Source organism: Pezoporus wallicus, unplaced genomic scaffold, assembly GCF_028554395.1.
Source record: "Pezoporus wallicus isolate ANWC-B61680 ecotype Strahan unplaced genomic scaffold, APGP_CSIRO_Pwel_v1 contig_3488, whole genome shotgun sequence".
NCBI lineage: Eukaryota > Metazoa > Chordata > Aves > Psittaciformes > Psittacidae > Pezoporus > Pezoporus wallicus.
Genome location: NW_026635397.1, coordinates 787,992 through 809,855, shown reverse-complemented (window position 1 = coordinate 809,855; position 21,864 = coordinate 787,992). Strand labels below are relative to the sequence as shown.

The following is a 21,864-nucleotide window of genomic DNA, read 5'->3' as shown; positions in this document are numbered from 1 at the left end:
ACTTCATGCTCAGAGACATGCCTGGCTTTGGATATACTGGGTAGTCTTCTCTGTAGCCAGCCTAGCTGCTTCTGCGTGCCTTCTGCCTTGTACCCCTCCTTGTACCTGGTTGTGAATGTACAAGTGTAAACTGTATGATACTGTGGCATGTTCTGATGAAAGGAGGGAATGATTTTCATGGAGATCCCTTTGGGGCAAATATTTCTTCTCTTTATAAGCCTATAGTGGACTGTTGCCTCTGTCATCCGTATCAAAGCTAGGGAAAAGACAGCTTTGTGCCTACCTGAAGCACTTGGGTTGTCTTCTGTTTTCATGGTTTAGAGGAAATCTTGCCACATAATTGCTTGAGTAAAGCAGCATCCCTCCTCTACAGACCTCCGTGGGCTTCTCTGAAGATCCTTTTTCTAGTTGTTTTGAATCATGGAATCAGCTGGGTTGGAAAAGACCTTTGAGATCATTGAGCCCAACCATTACCCCAGCACTGCCAAGCCCACCACCAACCCACGTCACTGAGAGCAAACTGATCTCCCCTCATGGCTGCCTTCATGATCTCCAGTCACAGCCACCCCTCATCTGCCCCCCCATAGTGGCCCCACACTCCATAGCTGCCGCCCCTACCCCTCACAGCCGCCCCTTGTGGCCCATGGCTGCCCCTGCTCTCCCCTCACAACTGCCCCATCACTCACTTTATGATCTTCTCTTATGGCTGCCCCTCCTGTCCCCTCATGATCTCTACTCGTGACCACCCTGTCTCTTCCCTCATGATCTTCCCTCATGCCCCCTGTCCCCTGCTATCCCCTCAGAATCTCCCTTCACCTCTCATGGCTGTTCCTCCTGTCAACTCATGCTCTCTCCTCAGGCGTCAAGACCATCACACTTCTCCCCTCATGGCTGCCACTGCTCTCCCATCTTGATCTTCCTCACTCCTTATTGCCACCCCTCCTGCCCCTCACAATCTCTCCTCATGACCACCCCATCTCTCCTCTCTTGATCTTCCCTCATTGCTGCCCCTGCTTTCCCCTCATGATCTCCCCTCACCTCTCCTGTCCACTCACAATCTCTCCTCATCCCTCATGGCTGCCCCTGCTCTCTCCACACAATCTTCATCACCCCTCGTGGCTGCCTCTCCTGCTCCTCACGATCTCTTCTCATGACCACCCCCATTTCTCCCCTCATGATCTTCCCTCATGGCTGCCCCTCCTTTCCCCTCATGATCTCCCCTCACACACCTCATGATCACTCCACTTCTCTCCTCATGATCTCCCCTCATGGCCACCCCTGCTGTCCCCTCATGTCCCCTTACCTAAGCAGACAGCTCTTTCCATGTTGTGCACCATTTGCTTGTGAGACCATGACCTCTCACGGTGACTGAATTTGGAAGCAGATACCAGACTGTTTTCTGCTCTCCTTTGGATGCTCAGCTAATCCCTTCCATCCAGCAGTTCATCAGTCGGAGTGAGTAACAGCCCACGACTGCACCTCGCCATGAAGACGGTGCACAACAGTGGATGGCAGGTTCAGGTTCTGCATGTGGTTCTTGTGTGGCGCGTTTCTGGTAGCTGGAAGACCAAAGACTTGACTGCCTTTGGCGTGTTGTGCCCATCTGAACACCTTGTCTGATGTGCTGATATCCAGGGACATCTGTAAGTATGCAAGGTGTATTTCAGCATCATCCAAAGTATAGTTCTGAAGACTGGTTTGAAAATGAGCTCTAGACACATGTGTACTGAGGAGGGCTTGGAAGAGTGACATAATGTGGACACTGGCTTTTGAGAGAGGAACCTTGAGATTTTGGTAACTTACCCATACTAGTCATGTATATTTCTGCTAGCAGCATCTCCTTGACATCTGAGGTAGAATCATAGAACAGGTAGGGTTGGAAGGGACCTCATCCAGTCCTAACCCCCTGCCATGGGCAGAGATACCTTCCACTAGAGCAGGCAAGATCTGGGCTGGAGAATGGCAGGATTTAATGCTATTACATGTTTCTTTCGGCTGAACCAATGATGCTATTGGGAATCTGGTCAACTTTACAGTTCTAATGACTGGGGCAAGTCTGTAGAGGAACTTGTGGGCTCTGTGAGGGGTAAGAACTGGTCTTTCTGGCTGTGGAAATCCAATGCCTGCCTCTCCCATTCCTCTTCTGCCAGAGTGTCTTTTTTCCTGTAGTCATGTTGGTTGAGCCCTGTGTCTATGCACACTTGCTCTTGGTTTTCCTCCGTTGCGCTTTAAACTGTGTCAATTAGACATATTAGAAAGGAAATTTCCATGACTGACAGCAGGACAGCAGGTTAAGAGGGACGTTGGGGCTCACTGCTGGGAAGGGAGCAGAATAGCACGGAGTGGATTCGGGTAACAAAAAATATCAGCGCACATGCTGCTGTGCTGAAAAGTTGCTTTAGAGACTGACTTGATTCTCAGATACCAAGTGTTAAGCTGGTCCTTTCACCATTTAACCTCACCTTCTATGTGGTGGAAAATTACTGCCCTCATGTTCTCTCTTCGTCCTGTTGTAATACTAAATACTCTCCAAGAGATGCTTATCTATGCTGTTAATGTGTAGTAATGGGATTGCTATTTTAAAAATCGATACAAATATCACACTAAAAAAGAAAGGCTGCTCGATGAGGCTGTCAGAGAGCTGTTTTAATAGAGCTGACATTTGAGACACTTCCCCCAGAAGTACTCTTCCAGTTTCAAATTACTTTCTAAATGTTGCTGCTTGCAGACTCCGGGCTTGCTAATACAAGTTGTCAGAGTGAAAACCTCTCTCTGCCGTTTCAGAGGAGCTGGGAGTCAGAAATATGTTCATTATTGTTTCAATTGATCAAGAACTTGTTCTCTCACAAATTAGGGAGCGGCAGCTCCAAGCACATACTTGATTTTTTTTGTGGTTTCAGCCCATCTGGAAGGTTGGAGAAGCTGGAGAGTTGAAGATGATGTGAAAGTTTAGGATGGCTCTTCCTAGTACTGCTACTTACAGTGTGAAAAGCAGAATTATGCTAACTTGATGGAAGCTGGTTTTTAGATGCCAAAAATTTGCTAGCAGACGGTATGCATTGATAATGAAGGTATTTGAAGTTGTCTTTAATATCCTTTTCATATTTTAACAGTATTTCTTACAGCTCTGTTTAGAATTGTCTCAGTTGTCCCCCTCTTTCAGTGTACTCACAGCCTTCATCAAATTCAGGGCAAAGTCTTTGGGGTGTGTATGTTCTGGTGAGAGCCTGAGACCAAAAATACGTTACCGGTGCCAGTAGCTTGAAGACTTGCAAATCATAGAATCAGAAAGGTTGGAAAAGACCTTTAAGATCATAGTATCCCGGACTGGTTTGTGTTGGAAGGGACCAATTCCAACCCCAGCCACAGGCAGGGACACCTTCCACTAGAGCAGGTTGCTCCAAGCCCTGTCCAAGCTGGTCCAGAACTGGTGCCTTTCAATCTCTGGTTTTGGTATTCACTATATATTAGGAATCGCAGCGATTTCTGCAGAATTGAATAAACACCCGTTTAAAACCTTACTCTGGTTTAAAGAGCGCAGATCTTCAGCTTTGCCCTATTTACATTTAAAATATTTTTGGGTTCATAGTCTTAGTGTGGTGTTTAATGGCATGGAATATGGTTTCTTTATCTACAGGCCAAATCTACTCTCAGGCAGGCCAAGCCTCAAGAGCTTGCTTGCCCTCATCAGTTGGTGTGGCAGACCAGGTTTGCTCATAGTTTAATTCATGTTCTTTTGCCTTTGCTCAGTTACCCTGTCCATCACTGCCTCAGTGCTGCTGGTAATTCTCTCCCTCCCTGGTCATTCCTAGTTTAAAGCTCGATTTACCAATTCCTCCATGCTGCTGAGAAACTGGTGTCTTATGGTCATAGAAACTAAAATCAACACCAGCCAACATCAACCTTACAATCACTTGTAGACCCGCAAATCAGTGCCTTTCTCCTCATGCCATTTTTCGTCACCAGCAAGACTGAAGAGAAGAACATGGCCCACGTCCCCATGTCCCTGACTTTCCCCCAGAGCTGTATAGTCAGATAGCCCAGATCCTTGGCTTGAAGGCACTTCGGATTCCTCTTCAACTTTGAGGGTTGTGAACCTTTTCTGTTAAAACCCGTTCTAATTGTAGAAGTAACTACAATTGTAAGAAACTTTAGGAGAGTGTCAAAAGAAACTGCATTGTCCCCAAGAACAGAGTTGATAAAGTGACCGTGTTGGAGTTTTAACGCTGGGGATGAAGTGAAGGTAATATTTGGCTTTTTTTCAGCTCTCATCTTGGTCACCATGTTACCTTTTTCAGTGTTATGGCTGTATTGTGAAACTGCTTTTTTCATGGCATGCTTTCAGCTAGATCCAAGGTTAATGGCAGCACAGAAGCCAGAGGTTCTAGCTCCACTGAAGGTTACTTACAGACCAGAATAGCTACAGCACACTTAAACCTACTAGCTGTTCTTAGGAGGAAACCTCTGGTCCTCAGACTTTGAGTGATCTTTATCCTTGTGAATAATAGTGTCAGGGAGAAAATGAGTGAATGCTTTGTACTGCCAACTTGCTGAGGATGTGCTGGAAGAAAGGCAAGTGTGTCCAGAATCGCCAGCCCTGCCAGAAATGCATACTGTGTGCAATGCTATCGCGTTCTAGAGAGACATTTACTGCCAGAATTGAGGCTGTATGTTCAGAGTGGGGAAGGAGGGAAAGTAAGACAGGGGTTCCTTCCCCTTTTGGCAGCTAGAGACTCTGGTTTTGGTGGAAGAGGTGCTTCATATTCTAATCCATCCTGCTCAGGAAGTGCAGGGAATGCCTCAGAAGCACTCCAGGGGTGTAACTACAGACTACACTTCACCTTTGTGCCTGACCTTGGGCTTATGCTGCTCTTCCCCTTGAAGTCTGCTAAAGTCCCCAGACACCAAGCTCCTTATGGTCTTGGGAAAGCAATGAAATGTATAAGTGAGAGGATCAAATTCATGGTTTACTCTAAATTGCTTCTTTTTCATTTTAATGCTGCGTGATGGACATAAAATCAAACTTAGAAGCCACCCCTGTAAAGAATAGACCGCTGAGGGGTTTTAAGCACACAGGCTTGACAGCAGCAGCTGATTAATAATTAATGAAACTAATCCCAATGAAAGAAATATACCTTTGCTAATCTAGAATTGCTTGGAAGCTTATTCATACATTTTCCATGAGAATCTTTTCCATGTAAGACTCTGGGAAAAGTATATTTAGTGTTTGTTTGCTTTCAGCTCTGGTTTTCAGCGGATATTGCCTGAAACAGTGTCTTAATCAGTCTGACCTCAGCCTCCAGGGGATTGTTTTCCATTGACTATCTCTTCCTCCTCCCCTCTCTGTGTGCTGCAGTTCTTGATAGAGCTGCTATGTTTGAGGCTAAGAGTGTGTTTGTGTCTCTCTTTTTTGGGGGGATGAAGCTGATCTAAAGTGTCCTAAACTTTTAATCTCATCCCCTCACCCCTCTTCAGTTTTGAAGCTTGAACACTTTCTCAGAACACTTCCGTCAAATGAAGTGCATAAGAGCCTGAGGTGCACAATTGCTCTAGTCACTGAGTATTCAGAAGCTGCAAATTGCATAATTATTTTTAGTGGCTTTCGTTTCTTTTTAAGGCTTTTACAGAAAGAATGTGCCAGTGTTCTGTTCAGACCTATTAATATTTCACACCAAAATGCACTTTTAAAGCTTTCTGGGCTAACATGCTTCTCAGAATGACTTCACCCGTTGTTATCCAAATGCTGTGGGCTCTCACACTTAAGTGTCTGCATTTAGGAATAGAAGTTGTTAAAAAGGTTTTTAAATGCATGTGAAGCAGCAGATAAGAAGGGAGGGTAGGACCAAGTTTCCTGCTCTGTCATAATCAGCTTTCAAGGTTCCCTAACTCTAGGTTTCTGTATCTGTGCAAGGTCACAGTTAGGTTTGTATAGGAGACTGTCCTCTCTAAGTGAGACTAGCTGGACAGTCAGGATAATAGAGGTATTTCTAATAGATTTGGGCTCTGTCAGTAATCCCTACAAATAAAATATCTGTAAATGCCAAAATATTACCATTTTGCACTAGGTTATGGTCTCCACAGGGTGCCCTGTGGTGTGTCATTGCGGACTTGATGGGATATTCTATTAAATACCTTGGAAAGGCAAATGGCTAAAAATAACTACATTTGTTTCAGTAATTCATGTTAAATCGCTGTGACTTGAGCAGCCAGCTGGAAATCTGCCGTCCTACAAGGTTTGCTATTCAAAATGAGCAAGAATCTCTGGGGCTGGGTATCTTTTATGAAACTTTATCTCCAGCAGCATACTTGTCTTTCTGAATACAGGAAGAAATGAGTAACCAGAAAGTGGTGCCTGTAAAGAACCCTGTCTCTTGGGCAGCTCTCTCCACAGAGAAGTGCTCCTTAGGCTTTGCCAACACTCCTAAAGCTCAAAATCAGCTCTATCGGTGGTTTTGTTGCCAAAGTTGTACTGGAATGGGCCTTGCCACACCTTTGCTTAAGGTAGGACTTTGGTATACTTTGGTTGACCTTTCTTGCAAAGAAAAATACCTTCTGCAGCTCCTCATTTGATATATAATATAAATATATGTAAATATAACCCAGAAGTTAAGCCACCAAATTTCCTGTATTATCTGAAAGGAAAGAAACTTGCAGTGGCTAGTTACGTGCATGTTAGTGGATTACACACACAGAAAAAGGAATCAGATCTCCCTTTCTTTGCTAAAAAAAAAAACAAAAGGGGAGGAGAGAAGAAGAGGAGAAGACAACATCTGTCCTTGTCCTTGATTTGAAGAGTCTCCTCTGCTTTATTTCAGTGCTTTTGTGGGTTGCTTCTCCTTAGCCAGAGCTGGGAAATTATAAAAGCCACAAGCAGGGAACTTCTCAGCTTTGCTGAGAGCAGTTGGGTATGTAAGGAGCCAGGTGAGGTAGAGAGCCAAAGGGCATGGAGTTGAAATGGCAGCTAATGAGCTTTGTCTCTCACCAGGTTTATTGTGTTCATGCTAATTGCATTCAAGGTGCTTTTGAGGATAAGAAGTGCTAAAGTATTGTCTCACAGTTCCCATTTAATAACTTTCATGGCTTTCTCCTCCTCCTTTTCTAATGTTGTTGAGAAATTCAGTCTCTAAGCTGGAAAGCTGGTGTTTCTTTGTTCTCCCCAGTGGTTATGAATCCAAAATCACAACATAAAAAGGGTAAGGAGCCATGCAAGCTGTACCTCTGCTCAAGATGAGTTTCTGCAGTTTGGATATAAAGGGGAAAAGCTGGTCATTGTAGCAAGCAATAAAAGAAGGTACAGAAGGCAGGTCACACACAGTAAATGAGCTTCTACACGCAACTGCATCAGGGTCTGCATCTGGCTCTGCTTCTGTTCCCAGCTTCTGTTCCCAGCTTGCAGCCAAAGAAAACTAAATCCAGAGGGATTTCTGTGATAGAAATATTCTTTGTGAATCTCCATGTAAGGTTTTGGTTTAGCTTCTGTAGTTAGGAAGTACCCTGGCTGTTCCATGACAGGATCTGGCATTTTGTTCTTCCTGGTGGTCTGCTGGGAGAACTTAGACTAGGGAAGGGTTGTGCAAATACAGATGTGGATATGGCAAGGTAATGCAAGGGGTTTTTTTGCTGGTTATCCGCTTAGACGTCCTGGCCCACTGGCTGTGTGCTGGGAACACATTCCTATGTGCATCATTCCCTCCACCTGGTTTCCAAGAGGAGTAAAGCCTGGGGCTGGGTGAGTGGAGGGAGCAAAGTGCATGGCATCAGGTTCTTTAGTCTGGATGTTTTGGGATCATGCTTTGGAAAGCACTTGTGCAGTTCAGTGCCACCCCTCATTCCAAGAAATAGCACTGTGAGCTTTTGACCATCAGCAGAGATTCAAACCACATCAGCTTGTTTTTAATGGTTGTGTTTTCAACAGCAGATCTTTAATTCCAACCTGTTTGTTTTGGCTTGGGTGTTATTCTTTCCCTCTTGTTCTGGAGTTACTTTGGATCAGGAGCTTCTGCCCTCAAGAGCCAGATGTATTTTCTCCTTACATGCTCATCCACCGCAGTGCAAACTAAAGTAGGATTGGGGGGGTGCTTGAGCTTGTGAGGTGGTTATATATCCCCTTAGAGGGAGATTGAAATGATGTAGAAGGTTCTCCAGCAAGAAGTCTGCTTTCTGCAATGGGAGAGGACCAGGAACAGTCTGGCTCTCCAAGGAGTCACTGTGAGTATCATCCAACAGATATTACTCTTACTAAAGCAAATAGCTTTAATCTAAAGGCAGAAGAAAACCAGATTACTTTGCACTGATGAGTGTCAAGCAAAAAACTGTGGAACAGAGAGTAAGATTTTTTTATTGAGTCAAAATATCAGTTGTAAAACCCTGGTTTGCAACCACCAGTGTTTCCACGACCTCGCATTAAATTAGATTAATAGGTGTTGATTTTAGAACTGTTTCATTATCTTCTGATACATTAAAACCTAATCATTTATTCCCACAGGCATTTTCTTATACTTCTGGCTTTTTAATAGTGTTGTTGATTGCCTAAATTAGCTGCAGCATCGTTACCAGTTCCTGTGGTACACTGGCAGTGTTGCTGTGCTCTTCCCCGTCACCTGCAACTGTTATTTCCTGCACCCTGGTGCAATTATGCCTGCCTTAACTGGTGGATAATCCTGCCATTGCTTGCTCTGGTGCGTTGTCTCTTCCTCCCTGCCCTCCCCTGAAAGGAAAGCATGACACTGTTAAAAAAGGAGGGGCTTTGCAAGCTGAACTATATCAAACCCTTCCTCTTTGAGTCATGATTTCAGTAGGACTGCAGGGGGACATTCTGGAGACTTTGGTAAGTGCTCCATGGTGCTGTGTTCTCAGATGCTGATTTCTGTACTTAGGAATAGATACTTTTGAGATGCTGGAATTGAGGTAGCTGTGTAGCTGAAGTTGGGCAGCATCCTTGTCTTTTCTGGGAGCTTTCACATAAAGCCAGTTGCTAGAACTGTGTTAATGCAAATAGTGGTTAGATTTATCTGAAAGCTTTCTGAGGATGGGAACTGCTCTTGCTTTTCAGTTGCGGCCAACTTGTTAAAAGCCTAGTTATTGAGGTGTCTTTAGAACTAGTTATTTTTTGTCACTTCTTTGCTTTTTTTCTAGTCATCTCCAAGCTGAAGACTTCCTTGGGGATATGCTGCTTCAACTGCTGTGGAAGTCATAGTATTAGTCTTATACCTTAGAGGATTATTCTGCTGTTTATTTAATGGTTATTACTCTCGAATTGTGTTAGCTTAAAGTCATGCTTTAATGCACTAGTCTGTGCTTTATAAATGCCTTTGTATATATTTAACAGGTTAGAAATGCAATAGAAAATGAACTGTGTTTGCCTGTACATAAACCACTGCTGTGTCACATCTTTTAAAGTATGGGACTGCTGTGCTGTTTCTAACACTCATGGGGCTCGTGAGCTTTGCTTACAAACACCAGCTGAATACTGTGGTATCAATGCAGCTCTTGAGAACTTAACGCTGAAGTTTAAGGCCAGGATTTTCAGGGTTCCTTTGTACTCCTGCTGACTTTGCTGCAGTTATAGCAAATATCAATTACTTACAAAAACACTGAGGCAAACTTGAAATCCTTTCATATTTGGAATGAATAATTCCTTGTTTCCTTTTCATCTTCTCTCTGTACAGTTGTGTCCATAGTGACTTGTCTGGTGTTAAGTTATTAAACAAATCAACAACTAAAGTAAAGCCCTATCAATAAATAAGCTGCTTAGATCTAGACCAAAATGTATTAGCCTTATGTTGAATTACAGCTTTAAAAACCTCTTTACACCAAACCTCAATATTATGAAATAATAGGAATTGCTTTCTGGGTTAAGAAATATGTCTCTCAATGCACAGCTGCCAGTCTTAGTGAAATAAGTGATGTGGTAGAGGGGGTGCCTGTGAGGTTTTTCTTTGTTTTAAAGAACCTGGTGGGTTTAGGGACACTTCTCTCTCAGCCTCACCTTAGTTGTTACCAGTTAGCACTTCACAAGGGCAGGATGATTTCTTTGTAGCTGGAGGCATCTCAGTTTCTCTGGCAGTGTGTCCTTGTAGAAGAGGAACTGCTTCTCTGCAGTTCCGTGATCCTTGCTTGTCAGTTTGAAGCCTCTGCATATGTGTATGGCTTCCCCCTTTTCCTTAGTGTGTGCCGTTTGACAAGCCTGCCCCATCAGATAACCTCCCTGGAATAAGTGTTCCCACCTTTCCCATATGCTTACCAGTTAATGCGGTCGACTAGGTTAGGGTCTGCTCCCTTACTGTCTGTCAGTCAGGTTTTCCTTCCTGCATGTTCTTGTTTGTGGCTTCCTTCTTTTCTTAACCCTTTTCCCATTGAAAAGCCCCTTGAGCAGATGCCCATAAAGGAACATCCGCTCTCTCCTTCCACAGACTCTTGCAATTCCTGGGCAAATAAAGAAATGCTTCTTTTCTGAAGCAGGGCATGACCAGGCTGGTGGCCTCTTTGGAGGGCATTTTGTTCTTGTGTTCTGCTGATGATGAGCTGCTTTAGTGAGCTTTCTACAAAGTCTTCTCCTGAATCTGGTGCAAAGCTTGTCAGACTTTTGTCCTTGCTCTGAAGATAGGATGTGATGGAGTTAGTAATGCAAAGGAGATCACAAGCTTCAAAGCAGGGAGAGTGCTTTATTTCCTGCTGCAGCTTCTACTTGAGAGGCAGTGTATCAACTTTCTGCAGTGCTGAAAGAGGAAATAGCTGTGGTGGGCGTCTGTGGAAGGTGGTGTGGTGCTTAGAAGCTCAAGGTACCCATGGAGTCCACATGGAACGTAACCAAATAGCCAGATCATGTACCTGGTATTTGGGTTTGTGCCTGAATCACACTATTACATGATTTTCACATGGCATGCAGGCTAGCTCAGTATTGTCTTGGGAGGCCTGAGATGAGATTTGTAACTGCTGCCACACTGGTGCTGATATAGACCAGGATGTTGGTGGCTTCCTGGCTGCCTGGGCACAAGCTGCTCATATTCAGGTCCATCAACCAGCACCCCCAGCTCCTTTTCCATGAGCAGTTTCCAGCCGCTCTTCCCCAAGGATGGAGCGTTTCAGGGGGTTGTGGCCCAAGTGCAGGACCCGGCACTTTGTCTTGTTGAACCTCATCCCATTGGCCACAGCCATGATGAAATACATTTTCTAGACTTTTGCCTTTTCTTGGGTTTAAGTCATTCCTGTTGCGTGCAGAAGGTGGGAAGGAAGAAGGCAGATTTTTCCATGCTCTTCCATTACTTAGCAGTGGGAGAGTGATTGTGATCCCAAGTGTGCTGAAGAATGTGGGGGAGTAGCTGTGGACTTCCACCATGCACAGTGAGCAACACTGAGTCAGTTGTGTTCCACCTTAGAATGAAGTGGTTTTAAAATAGCTGTGAAGTAGAAATGTACATTTTTGTTGTGGAGAATTGCCTTTTCTTTCTTGCTTTAGGGCTTGCTCATACGACACTCCATCATTCTATTTATGACTACAGCTTCCCACTGCCTGTGCCATCCCTATTTTGTCAAGTGCCCTAAGTAAATTGTTTCACACTCACTAGTTTTTGGATCTCAGAAACTATATATTTATACAGGAGTGCTTCATCAGACCTGGAGAGTGTAGTGTGTGTTCCTGTGTCTGAGAGGGACAGGAATCCATAGAGCAGCAGGACCACCTGAGAGGCAAGCCCAAGGAGAGGGAAAAGGAGAGAGAACAGTTTGGGGAGGGAAAGTAGGATTTGAGGTCACCACATTAGCTGGCTGCCAGCCTTCCTTTCAGAGCAAGACCTTTTCCAGTGCTCACAAAGGAACATTAAGGGAACTGAAGTATTTGCTGCTAGCATAAATAGGATTTTGTTCTGTGTTTTGGTGCAGATGAAGGGATGCTCCTTCAAAGACACTGAGGTCAGTCCAGTGTCTGCTCTCAAGGGTAATGAAGTGTTGTAACTTCTTAACTTTTTGGACCCAATAAACTTAAAATCCACTTGTTCTTCAGATCACACGTATGGACTCTTATCCTTGTTAGAGGAGGAGTCCTGAAGGATCAGTGTTCAGGTGCTGTAGCTATTCTAAGCTTCTGGTGTACTGAGAGGCCACGTGAGCTGCAGTTTGCTTTCTCTGTGATGGATCTGTTCCTCCTTAACATCCCCTTTAGTTTGTAAATACACTACATTAGGAATTGCTTATTGTATATGAATACTGAATAGCAAGCATGCCCATCAGAAAGGAAGGCAAATTGAGACATGGCAATGAATTGAATGGGGTGGCATATAAGGTATGTTCCTTTCTCAAAGCATGTTGACTTGGAGTTCTTTTTCATGCAGGGAAAGAAAGAGGAAAGTGTAGTGTGAAAGAAAATATTTTCTCTAAATGTTAGTTTCACCTTTTAGGGATCAGTACTCCTCCTCATTCTTTATGCTGGATTCAAATTAACCTCTCCTTTGCCTTCCTAGGGTACTGGTACCTCTCCCCCTCCGCTGTGCTCTTTCAGGTCTCGATGAGCACCATGCGGCACCGAAGAAATGGCAATTTTGAGAGCTCCAGACTCCTTTATTCCAGCATGTCTCGCAGCATCGATGTGTCCTGCAGTGACGCTGTGAGTAGCTGCTCCTTCCTTGCTAAGCTTGCCTGTTGTCTTGGGAGTGAGCCAGAGTCCTTTATGAACTGGGTCATGTCAGAAGGAGAGGGATTGATTTGTCAATTTTCCCTTTATGGAGAAAGTCTTCCTAGCCAGTGACCCTGCAACAGTAGCACTGGTGCTTTGTTAGCATGGTTAAAGTCTAAGATGCATTGCATTCCTTTTTGATCCCTGTAACTTTTATGTACATTCTTAGTCACTTCTGGTTTTCAATTCCTTTTCCTATTTCAGAGACAAATCCTCTCATCTCGAAGTCTCTATAAAGAACTCCCCAACCTCTTCATGCAACTTGATGGCAAAGGCAGACAACATATCATTATGTTAAACATCCCTTTCAAGCCTCAATGCTTTGCTGATCACAGCGATTGTCTGGCAGTTTTCTTGCTTCTGAAGGCCTAATGACAAGCTCTTGGGTCGTTAGCAAGTGGTTCCCCCTCCCTTTTATTTTTCTGGTCTTGCATCGTTGTGGCTGCTTATGTTCTTTTCCATTTTCTTTTTGGATTTTATACTTTTAATGCTTTTCTGTTTGGAATTGAACTGCTGTTTAACTACTAGGGTTCTGTCAAAGTGGGAAACTAACAATAGTTGTAAGTCTTCCCTTTTCATCCCGAGGTAAATCTGTTCTTCAATACAAAACTCCCAAACCTTTATCATCAAGTGAGAAATCTTTTATTGCTTTCCTACCTTGCAAGGGCATATTAGGAATGAATTTGCATTTCCCAAATGTGAAAGCTTCCCCTGTGCTTGTGGTTTCCAGGTTAATGGTTAAACAAGCTGGAGAGACTTGGCATTCCACTGAGCTCACATAAAGCTCCACTTTTAAGTTGTTCAGGTCTCCTGCTGGGGTCTTTTGAATGAAAATAGCTCCTACCCTAGAGGGTGTTAAAGTCTACTTCTGTATTTCCTTGGGAAGAAACAGTGTTGGCCACAGTCTTTAAGCAGTATCTGCATCACTTAACCCCAAAGATATTGGTAGTGCTAAGTTACTGCAAACATGGCAGTGCATGCAAATGGGAATGCTTCATAGTTTACAGCTACCTGGATTGTGCTACTGAAATCAAGTAACGTATTTTCTATGTGGGTCTTTTGGATTAAAAGCTGACATTAAAATAAGCTCTCCAGCAATTCTTAGGGCATGAAATCTATTCTTCTGGTTTAGGAGTTATTGTAAGTAAAATTTTCTCTTTAATTCTTTTCAAGGATTTGGTCAGCTTCATCCAAGAGAACTTTAAGAAGAGAGAATGTGTCTTTTTTACAAAGGACACCAAGTCAATGTAAGCAGATATTCTCATGTTTTATGGGCATGGGGGTGCTGAGGATGTTCTGTGATTCTTATAATGATTAATTAGAATTGTATAGTATAATTCTATAGTATCATGATTATTATAATTCTTATTGCTAAGCCAATGGGAAGCAAACTTCTCAGGGTTTTATGAAGAGGCTGAACCCAGCAATGCAGCCTGACCTCAGGACAACTTCTTTCCTTGCTTGGCTTGTTTGCATGTGCCTGGGGTATTCTGCAGTCACAGTCAAAATAACAGGAAGGCTGGTGGTTGGACGGGCATGCCGGGGTGCTTCTGCCAGCTCCAGACCAGTGATCTCCAAACAATTTCATTGCACAGCCCATCAGTAACAACTTGCTGAGCATACCCCCCAGTATGTGTTTATTTATGAGCTAGATATATCTACTATAGTAATAATACATTATAAACCAGACATAAACACAGCAATCAAAAAAGGATGAGAGAAAGATGAAATAAACAACAGTTTTGATATTACATTTTTCAAGTTTGTTTAATAAACACCTTTCACTTTGGAGTTCACTGCTCCAGACTCTGGGGTTTGTATAAAAACTGGAAATAACAGGTTTTGGGGTTAATACACAAGTATCTTGATAGAATCAGCCAGGTTGGAAAAGCCCTTTAAGCTCATCCAGTCCAACCATTCCACAGCACTGCCAAGGCCACCACTAACCCATGGTACTGAGGCCTCGTCTCCACGGTGTGTGAACACTTGCAGGGACGGTGACTCCAGCCCTGCCCTGGGCAGCCTGTTCCAATGCCTGAGCACCCTGTGGGGAAGGAATTGTTCCTCAGCCCCATCTAAACCTGCCCTGGTGCAGCTTGAGGCCGTTTCCTCTTGTCCCATCCCTTGTTCCTTGGGAGCAGAGCCCGGCCCCTCCTGGCTCCATCCTCCTGTCAGGCAGTTGTAGGGAGCGATAAGGTCCCCCCTGAGCCTTCTCTTCTCCGGAATGAAACCCCAGGTCCCTCAGCCATTCCCTATCACACTTGTGCTCCAGGCCCTGCACTAGTTCCATTGCCCTTCTCTGGCCCTGCTCCAGCGCCTCAATGTCTCTCTTGTAGTGAGGGGCCCAGAGCTGAACACAGGATTCGAGGTGCAGCCTCACCAGTGCCCAGTACAGGGGCCAGTCCCTGCCCTGGCCCTGCTGCCACACTGGTGCTGATACAGGCCAGGATGCTGGTGGTTTCTTGGCTGCCTGGGTACAAGCTGCTCCTGTTCAGCTGTATCTATCAGCACCTGGTGCCAGCGCCTCACCACTCTCACAGGGAAGAGCTTCTGCCCAAGATCTGAATTTTCCTAGCTTTCCCTAGTCCTGCACAACTGAAGTCCTAGTTCTTCCTACCTTTGATGCAATTTCAGTGTTGGTGAGGAGGGCATTGGTAGTGACTGCACAATGTGCCGTGCATCAGATAAGAGGTGGTGGTGGTGGAAATATGCTAGGAACACAGTAAACTGCCTGTAAAATCTGCTCAGAGACCAGATTCCCATTGCTTCTTGATTTGAATATGTCTTAAGCATGCTTAGCCGTCAGTCATGCCCGGAGTTTGCATTGAAAATGGTTACTCTTGGTAGTCATCTTAGTGAGCTCTTCATATGGATGAGAGCACAAAAAGGGAAAGAAATCATAAGTATCCATCAGGTTAGCAGCAGATTAGGTCACTTCTGATGGTGTCTGATGTTCTGGTTCATGTTCTTCATTTCTATGTAGAGTTGTAGTTTCAGATATGCAGCTGGTGACCGAACTTTATTTGTGATAAGGAAAAAGGGCCTATATGCAAGGCAGTCCAGAAGTGTCAGCTCATCTCTCTACATAGCCTGCTTCCTGAGATAATGCTCCACTCCATTGCCCAGTGCTATATAGAAGCTGATTATCAAGAAGTAGCTGGTCTCTTAGCTGTTGACTTGTCATGCTGCAAATCCGAGTAGAGTCCCTCGTACAACTGGTTCTGCAGCTCCACCTGCTGCTTGGCTTGAGTTGTGTTGGTACAACCCTGCTCCCAGACTTTGCGCTTCATGTGACTGCTGCTTTAGGCACCCTTTATTCTACAAGCTCTGGGTTCATTGCAGTATCATTGGATCCTGAAATGGATTGGGTTGGAAGAGACCTTAAAGCTCATCCAGTTCCTACCCCCTGCCACAGGCAGCAACACCTTCCACTAGAGCAGGTTGCTCCAAGCCCCTGTGTCCAACCTGGCCTTGAACACTGCCAGGGATGGGGCATAACACCTCTTGGGAATTTCATCATTAAGCAGAAACTGTGAAAATGTTCTGTCTTTTGTTAATAAACATGTCAGAACTTGTTTTTCCGTGCTCAGGATGATAACCTGGGGTTCTGTGTGTGTTCATTCTTCTTTCAGGGGTAACTTATGTAAATGTGGATACCCTGAAAATCAGCACATAGAGGGCACTCAGATTAATACCAATGAAAAATGGAACTACAAGAAGCACACTAAGGAACTTCCTACTGATGCCTTTGGGGACATTCAGTTTGAAAACATGGGAAAAAGAGGAAAGGTAAGCGGGAGTATTGAGGGTATATGTCAGGCGCCTGTTGGGAGCACTGTATCCAGAGTCCTGAACCCTATGCCAGTGGAACTCTTGAAAAGCAGGGAAGGGGAAGACAAAGTTGATATTATTGTAATGGAAATGGAAGGTGTTAGGCTACAAAGGAAACAAGCTTCTTTCTCAAGCCCTGAATATAGGTAAGAAAGAATAATTTCTTCTGTTATTTGTTTCATAGGCTGGCGATAGGAGGGAAAAGAGGTTCTCTGTTTCCAGGCAGGGCAGAAGAATGGGGGGATGAGGTGGTTGCTTGCTTTTCCTAGTAGCTGGGTTTATTACAACTGGCCTGGAATACAATTGTAAAGGTCTTGGGCTAGGTGAATTAAATTTCAACTAGATCTGTGTCTCACTGGAATTCTGTACCCTGATTATGTCCGTGTGTGGTTACAGTGGCCAGTGTGTGGTCCCTGTCTATATGGAAATGTCATGGTGTTGAAGAGTAGCTTAGCACCCTTCTACCTATCTTTAGTGGTGAACCTAACAGGATAAGCTGAAGTACCTGAATGATCAAGCTCCTGATCAAGATACTTTGTTCCTGACTGTTTGACTTTAACACCACTACAAGGCTGGGGTTTTTGGGGAATACTGCACCTTTCCAGTGTGGACTAACTTATGCTTTAGAAATAAAATGATGTGAGGGTGTACACTAGTACAAGTCTTGGGTGAGGAGTATGTGTAACATGCTTTGCCTTCAAAGGTGCAGCAGGATCCAGGAGATGATAATCATAGGGTTTTCATATCTGTAGGTGGTGTAAGACCTCTCTTTGGAGGATCTGCACTGTTCAGTGCAGAAGCTGCACTTACCTGCTTACTACTCCATAAAGTCATTATTCATGCTTTGTAATGGCTTTACCATGGTGCAGCATGTCATCCAGTGTCTGCCTACAGAGCTTGTCAACCTATATTCCCTTCTTCCCCAGATGTTCTGTGTGTTGGTCATTGCAGTCTGTGGGTGTACTGTGCTCCGTTCCATACAGTAGTATTTTAGGTCTTGGTCTGGCCACTCTGCAGGATGTTGTGCAGTGCTGGGACAGGTGTTCCACATCTTCCTATGGTAATTTTGTTTGGAAGGGCTCTGCAAGGTTTTCTAGCCAAATCTGTTGCTTAGAGGATATCCTCACAGACCATCTTGCTCAGCCCTATAACTGATTGAATATAGGGTGGAGATCCTACAGTGACAGTACATTCACTGGGAATCTAAGGGATCAGTGAAACTTCAGAGGTTTTATTCTGCTGGATTTTAATCTTTTCCTGTGTTTTTCCTTGGTGTGGGGACAGGAGTGGAGGGGTGGGAAGAAGTAAAGAGCTGGCATTGCTGTTTGTGATGATTTATAGTGGTACTGTATGAGGAGTCACATGTGGCTGAGCTCATCTGTCTCTTCTAAATGACTGGTATTTACCAACAGTGCAGCTTGCTTGAGACAATCAAAATAAATGAGGGAAATGAGAACATGCTATGTAAATTAATTGAGTTTGGTTTATGCAAAGTAGCAGAAATGAAGTATTTTGGTGTGAAAAAAAGACTGAGGGTTTTGAATCATGATTAAACCATATCCAAGTACTTCACATATTTCTTGATATGTCTCTTTTAGCTTCGTAGTACTTTGCTGTCGTTGCTGTGTACCTTTACTGAAAGGAGAAATAGCTTTCTCTATTGCCACATTTCAGAGTTCTCAAAGCTTAAATGTTCTTTCCTTACGCTGTGTTCCCCTTCCCACATTGCAAATCAGTTTGCTCATAGTTGTTTCAGGAGGACTCTCAAGGTCCATGTGCATGTTTCAAAGCATACTTTGTTCAAATACTGCAGATAAGTCTCCTAATTTATCCCATCAACACGCCAGCTGGAGTTACATCTCTGTTCTCCATTCTCATTCCCTATACTGTAAGGCATGTCTTAAAACATGGCAAAGTATTTTCTCTTTCTGTTATGCGCGATGGGGAGGATGTCAAACCCAAGGTAACCTAAGAACCGCCGACTATTATCAGTGAGGGATGGGAAGTTTTATACCCTGCATCATGTTTTTTAGGACAGATGAGTCCTAAAAGGCTCTGGACAGATCTATTGGATATGAACAGACCAATAACATCTCTGCACTTTGTAAGTTCTGCCTAAATGCTCACTGTTTCTGCAGTGTAGCTCAGCTCCTGTAACATCCAAGAGCACTGCAGTTGCTGTCTTTTATGTTCTGGTACCCTCAAGCTGATAAATGCTTCTCTGAACACCTCTCTGAGTTCAGGTGCTGAAACACTTGGCATCGTCTGTGTTGGAGGGCTGGATCGGTCATGGTTGGTGTGCACCAGGAGATGGCACCGTTGTACCTCAGAGAAAGAAATTGCCTGCACTGGGGGGAGGTTCAGCTGCTTGAGTAGAGCCTTGCCAAGGACTTAAGCGTCAGACGTGTAGTTGCTAGTACCTTGTATGAAACTTAAGTGTAATTGAAGTGTGCTTTCAGTTATACACTGTGATGATGTATGAGGGAAGCTGTACAAGCAACTCGGCTGCAGCATCTTTTGTTTGGTACTTGCTTTATAGGGATGAAAACAGCATGTATAGATGAAAACAACATGTATAGATGAAAACGACATGTCGTTCAATTGGAAACCTTAATTGTTGGTGCAACGGAGGTAGTCATACAGGTTCAAGGTACTTTTTGCTCTGTAGTTAGAAATGCCTTCTAACTACAGAGCTAAGAGAATGTGCTGTGGGGATGGCCCCGTGGAGCACTTAATTCTGCTGGTAAGCTCTATGGGGGGAGAGGCCCTTCTCTCCTGAAAAACACCTAAAGCTTCATGTGGCTGATGCTTCTCAGAGCAGAAGCTGTGGGAGTCCCCTGGCTCTCCTGTGTAGCTGCTGGAGCCTGTTAGGCTTCCTCCATGATATGCTTTTCTGAGACACATGCAATAAGTACTCCTGGGAGCCTGTCCTGGAACACATCGATAGGCCCTTTCAGTGAAGTTAAATGTCTCTCAAGATATGAACATTTTCTTCTCACATACATTGCTCAAGCTTTACTACGTATTTAATGAAGTTATGGGTTATACTTAAGATGCTGTTGTGGGTATATGTTACAATAGGGACACCACGCACGTGGAGCCTGGAATTTATAGCTCATTCAATAAAGGCTTAGTAGTGTAATCAACATACAACTGTAATTATTAGATCACTTGGAACAATGCTACCACTAATCCATGATCTAAGCTATAATTAGCACTGGTACAGTTAAAATTGTTACACCATAAGATTCTTCAGTGTTATGTGCATCCTTCCAATGTTCCTCTGAACTCCAAGGTCAGTGCTCTTGCCTTCCTCTAGAGGAAGGTGGGCTGGATGCCTGGGGGAGATAAAGATGCTTTAGAAGAAGAAACGAAGACTTCATCACCTTTTGTCTGCTGGCTGTTGGCATAAGACTGTTTGTTAGAGAGCACCATGTTCCCAACTATCACTATTTACTTCTTGCTATGTTTGTTCTTTTCTCTCTCCCAAGTACATCCGTTTGTCATGCGACACAGACTCTGAAACACTCTATGATCTCATGACCCAGCACTGGCACCTGAAGACACCAAACCTTGTAATCTCTGTCACTGGGGGTGCAAAGAACTTTGCCCTCAAGCCCCGGATGCGCAAGATATTCAGCAGGCTGATCTACATCGCCCAGTCCAAAGGTAAAGACCTGCAGGTGTGCCTGCACAAATGTATTCCTGCATAATACTGTTGGAGAGGCAGCAGCTCAAAGGATCAAGCAGGGAAGCAGGGCATTCAATTTGTTTCTGCTTGGCTGGCACACTTGGGGCAAATGTGACCTAATGGTTTGGAAGTAACAGGGTTGAGAACTAGTCATGAGCTGCCCAGATAAAGTAAGGTGTGTAGCATACCTTTTGTGTTTAACTGAAGAATAAATGACTCTTCTGAAGTCTTAAGAGGGATATGGGATGTTGTATCCTAAAGGTACTGCATTAGGAGGGTGGATGTTCCAGGGCATCTCTCCAGGCTTTTGGATGTTTTCTGCAGGGGCCTGGATTTTCACAGGAGGCACGCATTACGGGCTGATGAAGTACATCGGGGAGGTGGTCAGAGACAACACCATCAGTCGGAGCTCAGAGGAGAATGTGGTGGCTATTGGCATAGCAGCCTGGGGCATGATTTCCAACCGGGAAAGCCTGATCCGCAGTGGTGATACTGACGTAAGAACCATGTCTGGGTTGGTGGGAAGGGGGAGGCTTGGCCATTAGTTATACAGGTTATGTCCCTGACTGACTGCTGCTATCGTTTTAACAGTATCTGTGCTAGGCTGGTGCTGTCAGCCCTGAGATGTCTGAGCTCAGTGCTCAGTCAAGCTCTGCTTGTATGTCTGGGAAAGCAGAGCTCAGGAGAGTGCTTTCCAGTGTAGTGTTTGTGTAGAAGCACATCTCTGTGTACTTGAACAGGACTACTTTGTCCTCAGCAATTCAACCTGGGCCCAGCTTTTCTTCAGTGTATGTAGCAGTGAGACAAAACATCAGAAGTTCTTCCTAGAATAGGAGTAAACTAAACAGTTCTCACAGAATCCCAGGTTGTTTCGGGTTGGAAGGGACCTTAAAGCTCATCCAGTTTCAACCCCTGCCACGGGCAGGGACACCTTCCACTAGAGCAGGTTGCTCCAAGCCCTGTCCAACCTGGTCTTGACCACTAATGAGGAATAGTTGGTTGCTGGGGGGGTTCAGCTGCCACCAGCTTGTCCTTGAAGGCTTGTGCATGCTCTGCCCTTGGGTCTGTTAAAACAAACGCTGTGCTTGTGCTTCCAGGGGTACTACTTGGCGCACTACATAATGGATGATCTCAAGAGAGACCCTCTCTATTGCCTGGATAATAATCACACCCATCTCTTACTGGTTGATAATGGCACCCATGGACAGCCAGCGACAGAAGCCAAAGTACGAACTCAGTTAGAGAAGTACATTTCAGAGCGGGTTATCCCAGGTACGTGTGAATGGGAGGCTGCAGACTTCCTTCTCCTTAGTCCTTGCTTTGGGGCTGATGTACAGTAATTTCCTGGGGACAAAAGGGTAGTGATAGCATTGTTTGGATGCTGAGCTGGAAGAGATGTGGTAACTGCACACCCAGTGCTATTCAGAAAAATGCCCCTCCCTTTATCTTCCTTCCTTTATGTGATAGTAATCCTTTGTGAGACACAGCAAATGGTCTGGTTTAGCAATACAGCCTTCCCTCCTTTTCTGCTATCTGTTGGAAGCTTACCTTGGTGCTGAATTCCATGTAGCTGAAGCACAATAACTTGTTGCAGGAGCTGAAATAAGGCTTCTCTGAAGAAATCAATTTGTGAAATCCATCTGCAAACTGCTCCTGAATCATTTCAGGCCCT

At 44.4% G+C, this 21,864-nt stretch overlaps 1 protein-coding gene across 10 annotated transcripts in view; it reads left to right on the top strand.

Moving 5' to 3' along the window:
• Positions 1-1,542: 1,542 nt before the first annotated feature.
• Positions 1,543-21,864, top strand: part of TRPM8 (transient receptor potential cation channel subfamily M member 8) — a 50,324-nt gene continuing 30,002 nt past the window's right edge. For 9 of the 10 annotated variants that reach the window (XR_008973911.1, XM_057422308.1, XM_057422303.1 and 6 more), the window contains exons 1-7: positions 1,543-1,643; positions 12,497-12,601; positions 13,844-13,917; positions 16,303-16,459; positions 19,993-20,170; positions 20,517-20,689; positions 21,290-21,464. Coding sequence is in view for 9 of the 10 variants with exons in the window: in XM_057422308.1 (XP_057278291.1) it covers positions 12,503-12,601; positions 13,844-13,917; positions 16,303-16,459; positions 19,993-20,170; positions 20,517-20,689; positions 21,290-21,464 (856 nt within the window). In the remaining variant the exon portion in view is untranslated. The remainder of the gene's footprint in view (positions 1,644-12,496; positions 12,602-13,843; positions 13,918-16,302; positions 16,460-19,992; positions 20,171-20,516; positions 20,690-21,289; positions 21,465-21,864) is intronic. The other variant, XM_057422310.1, reaches the window with a different exon arrangement.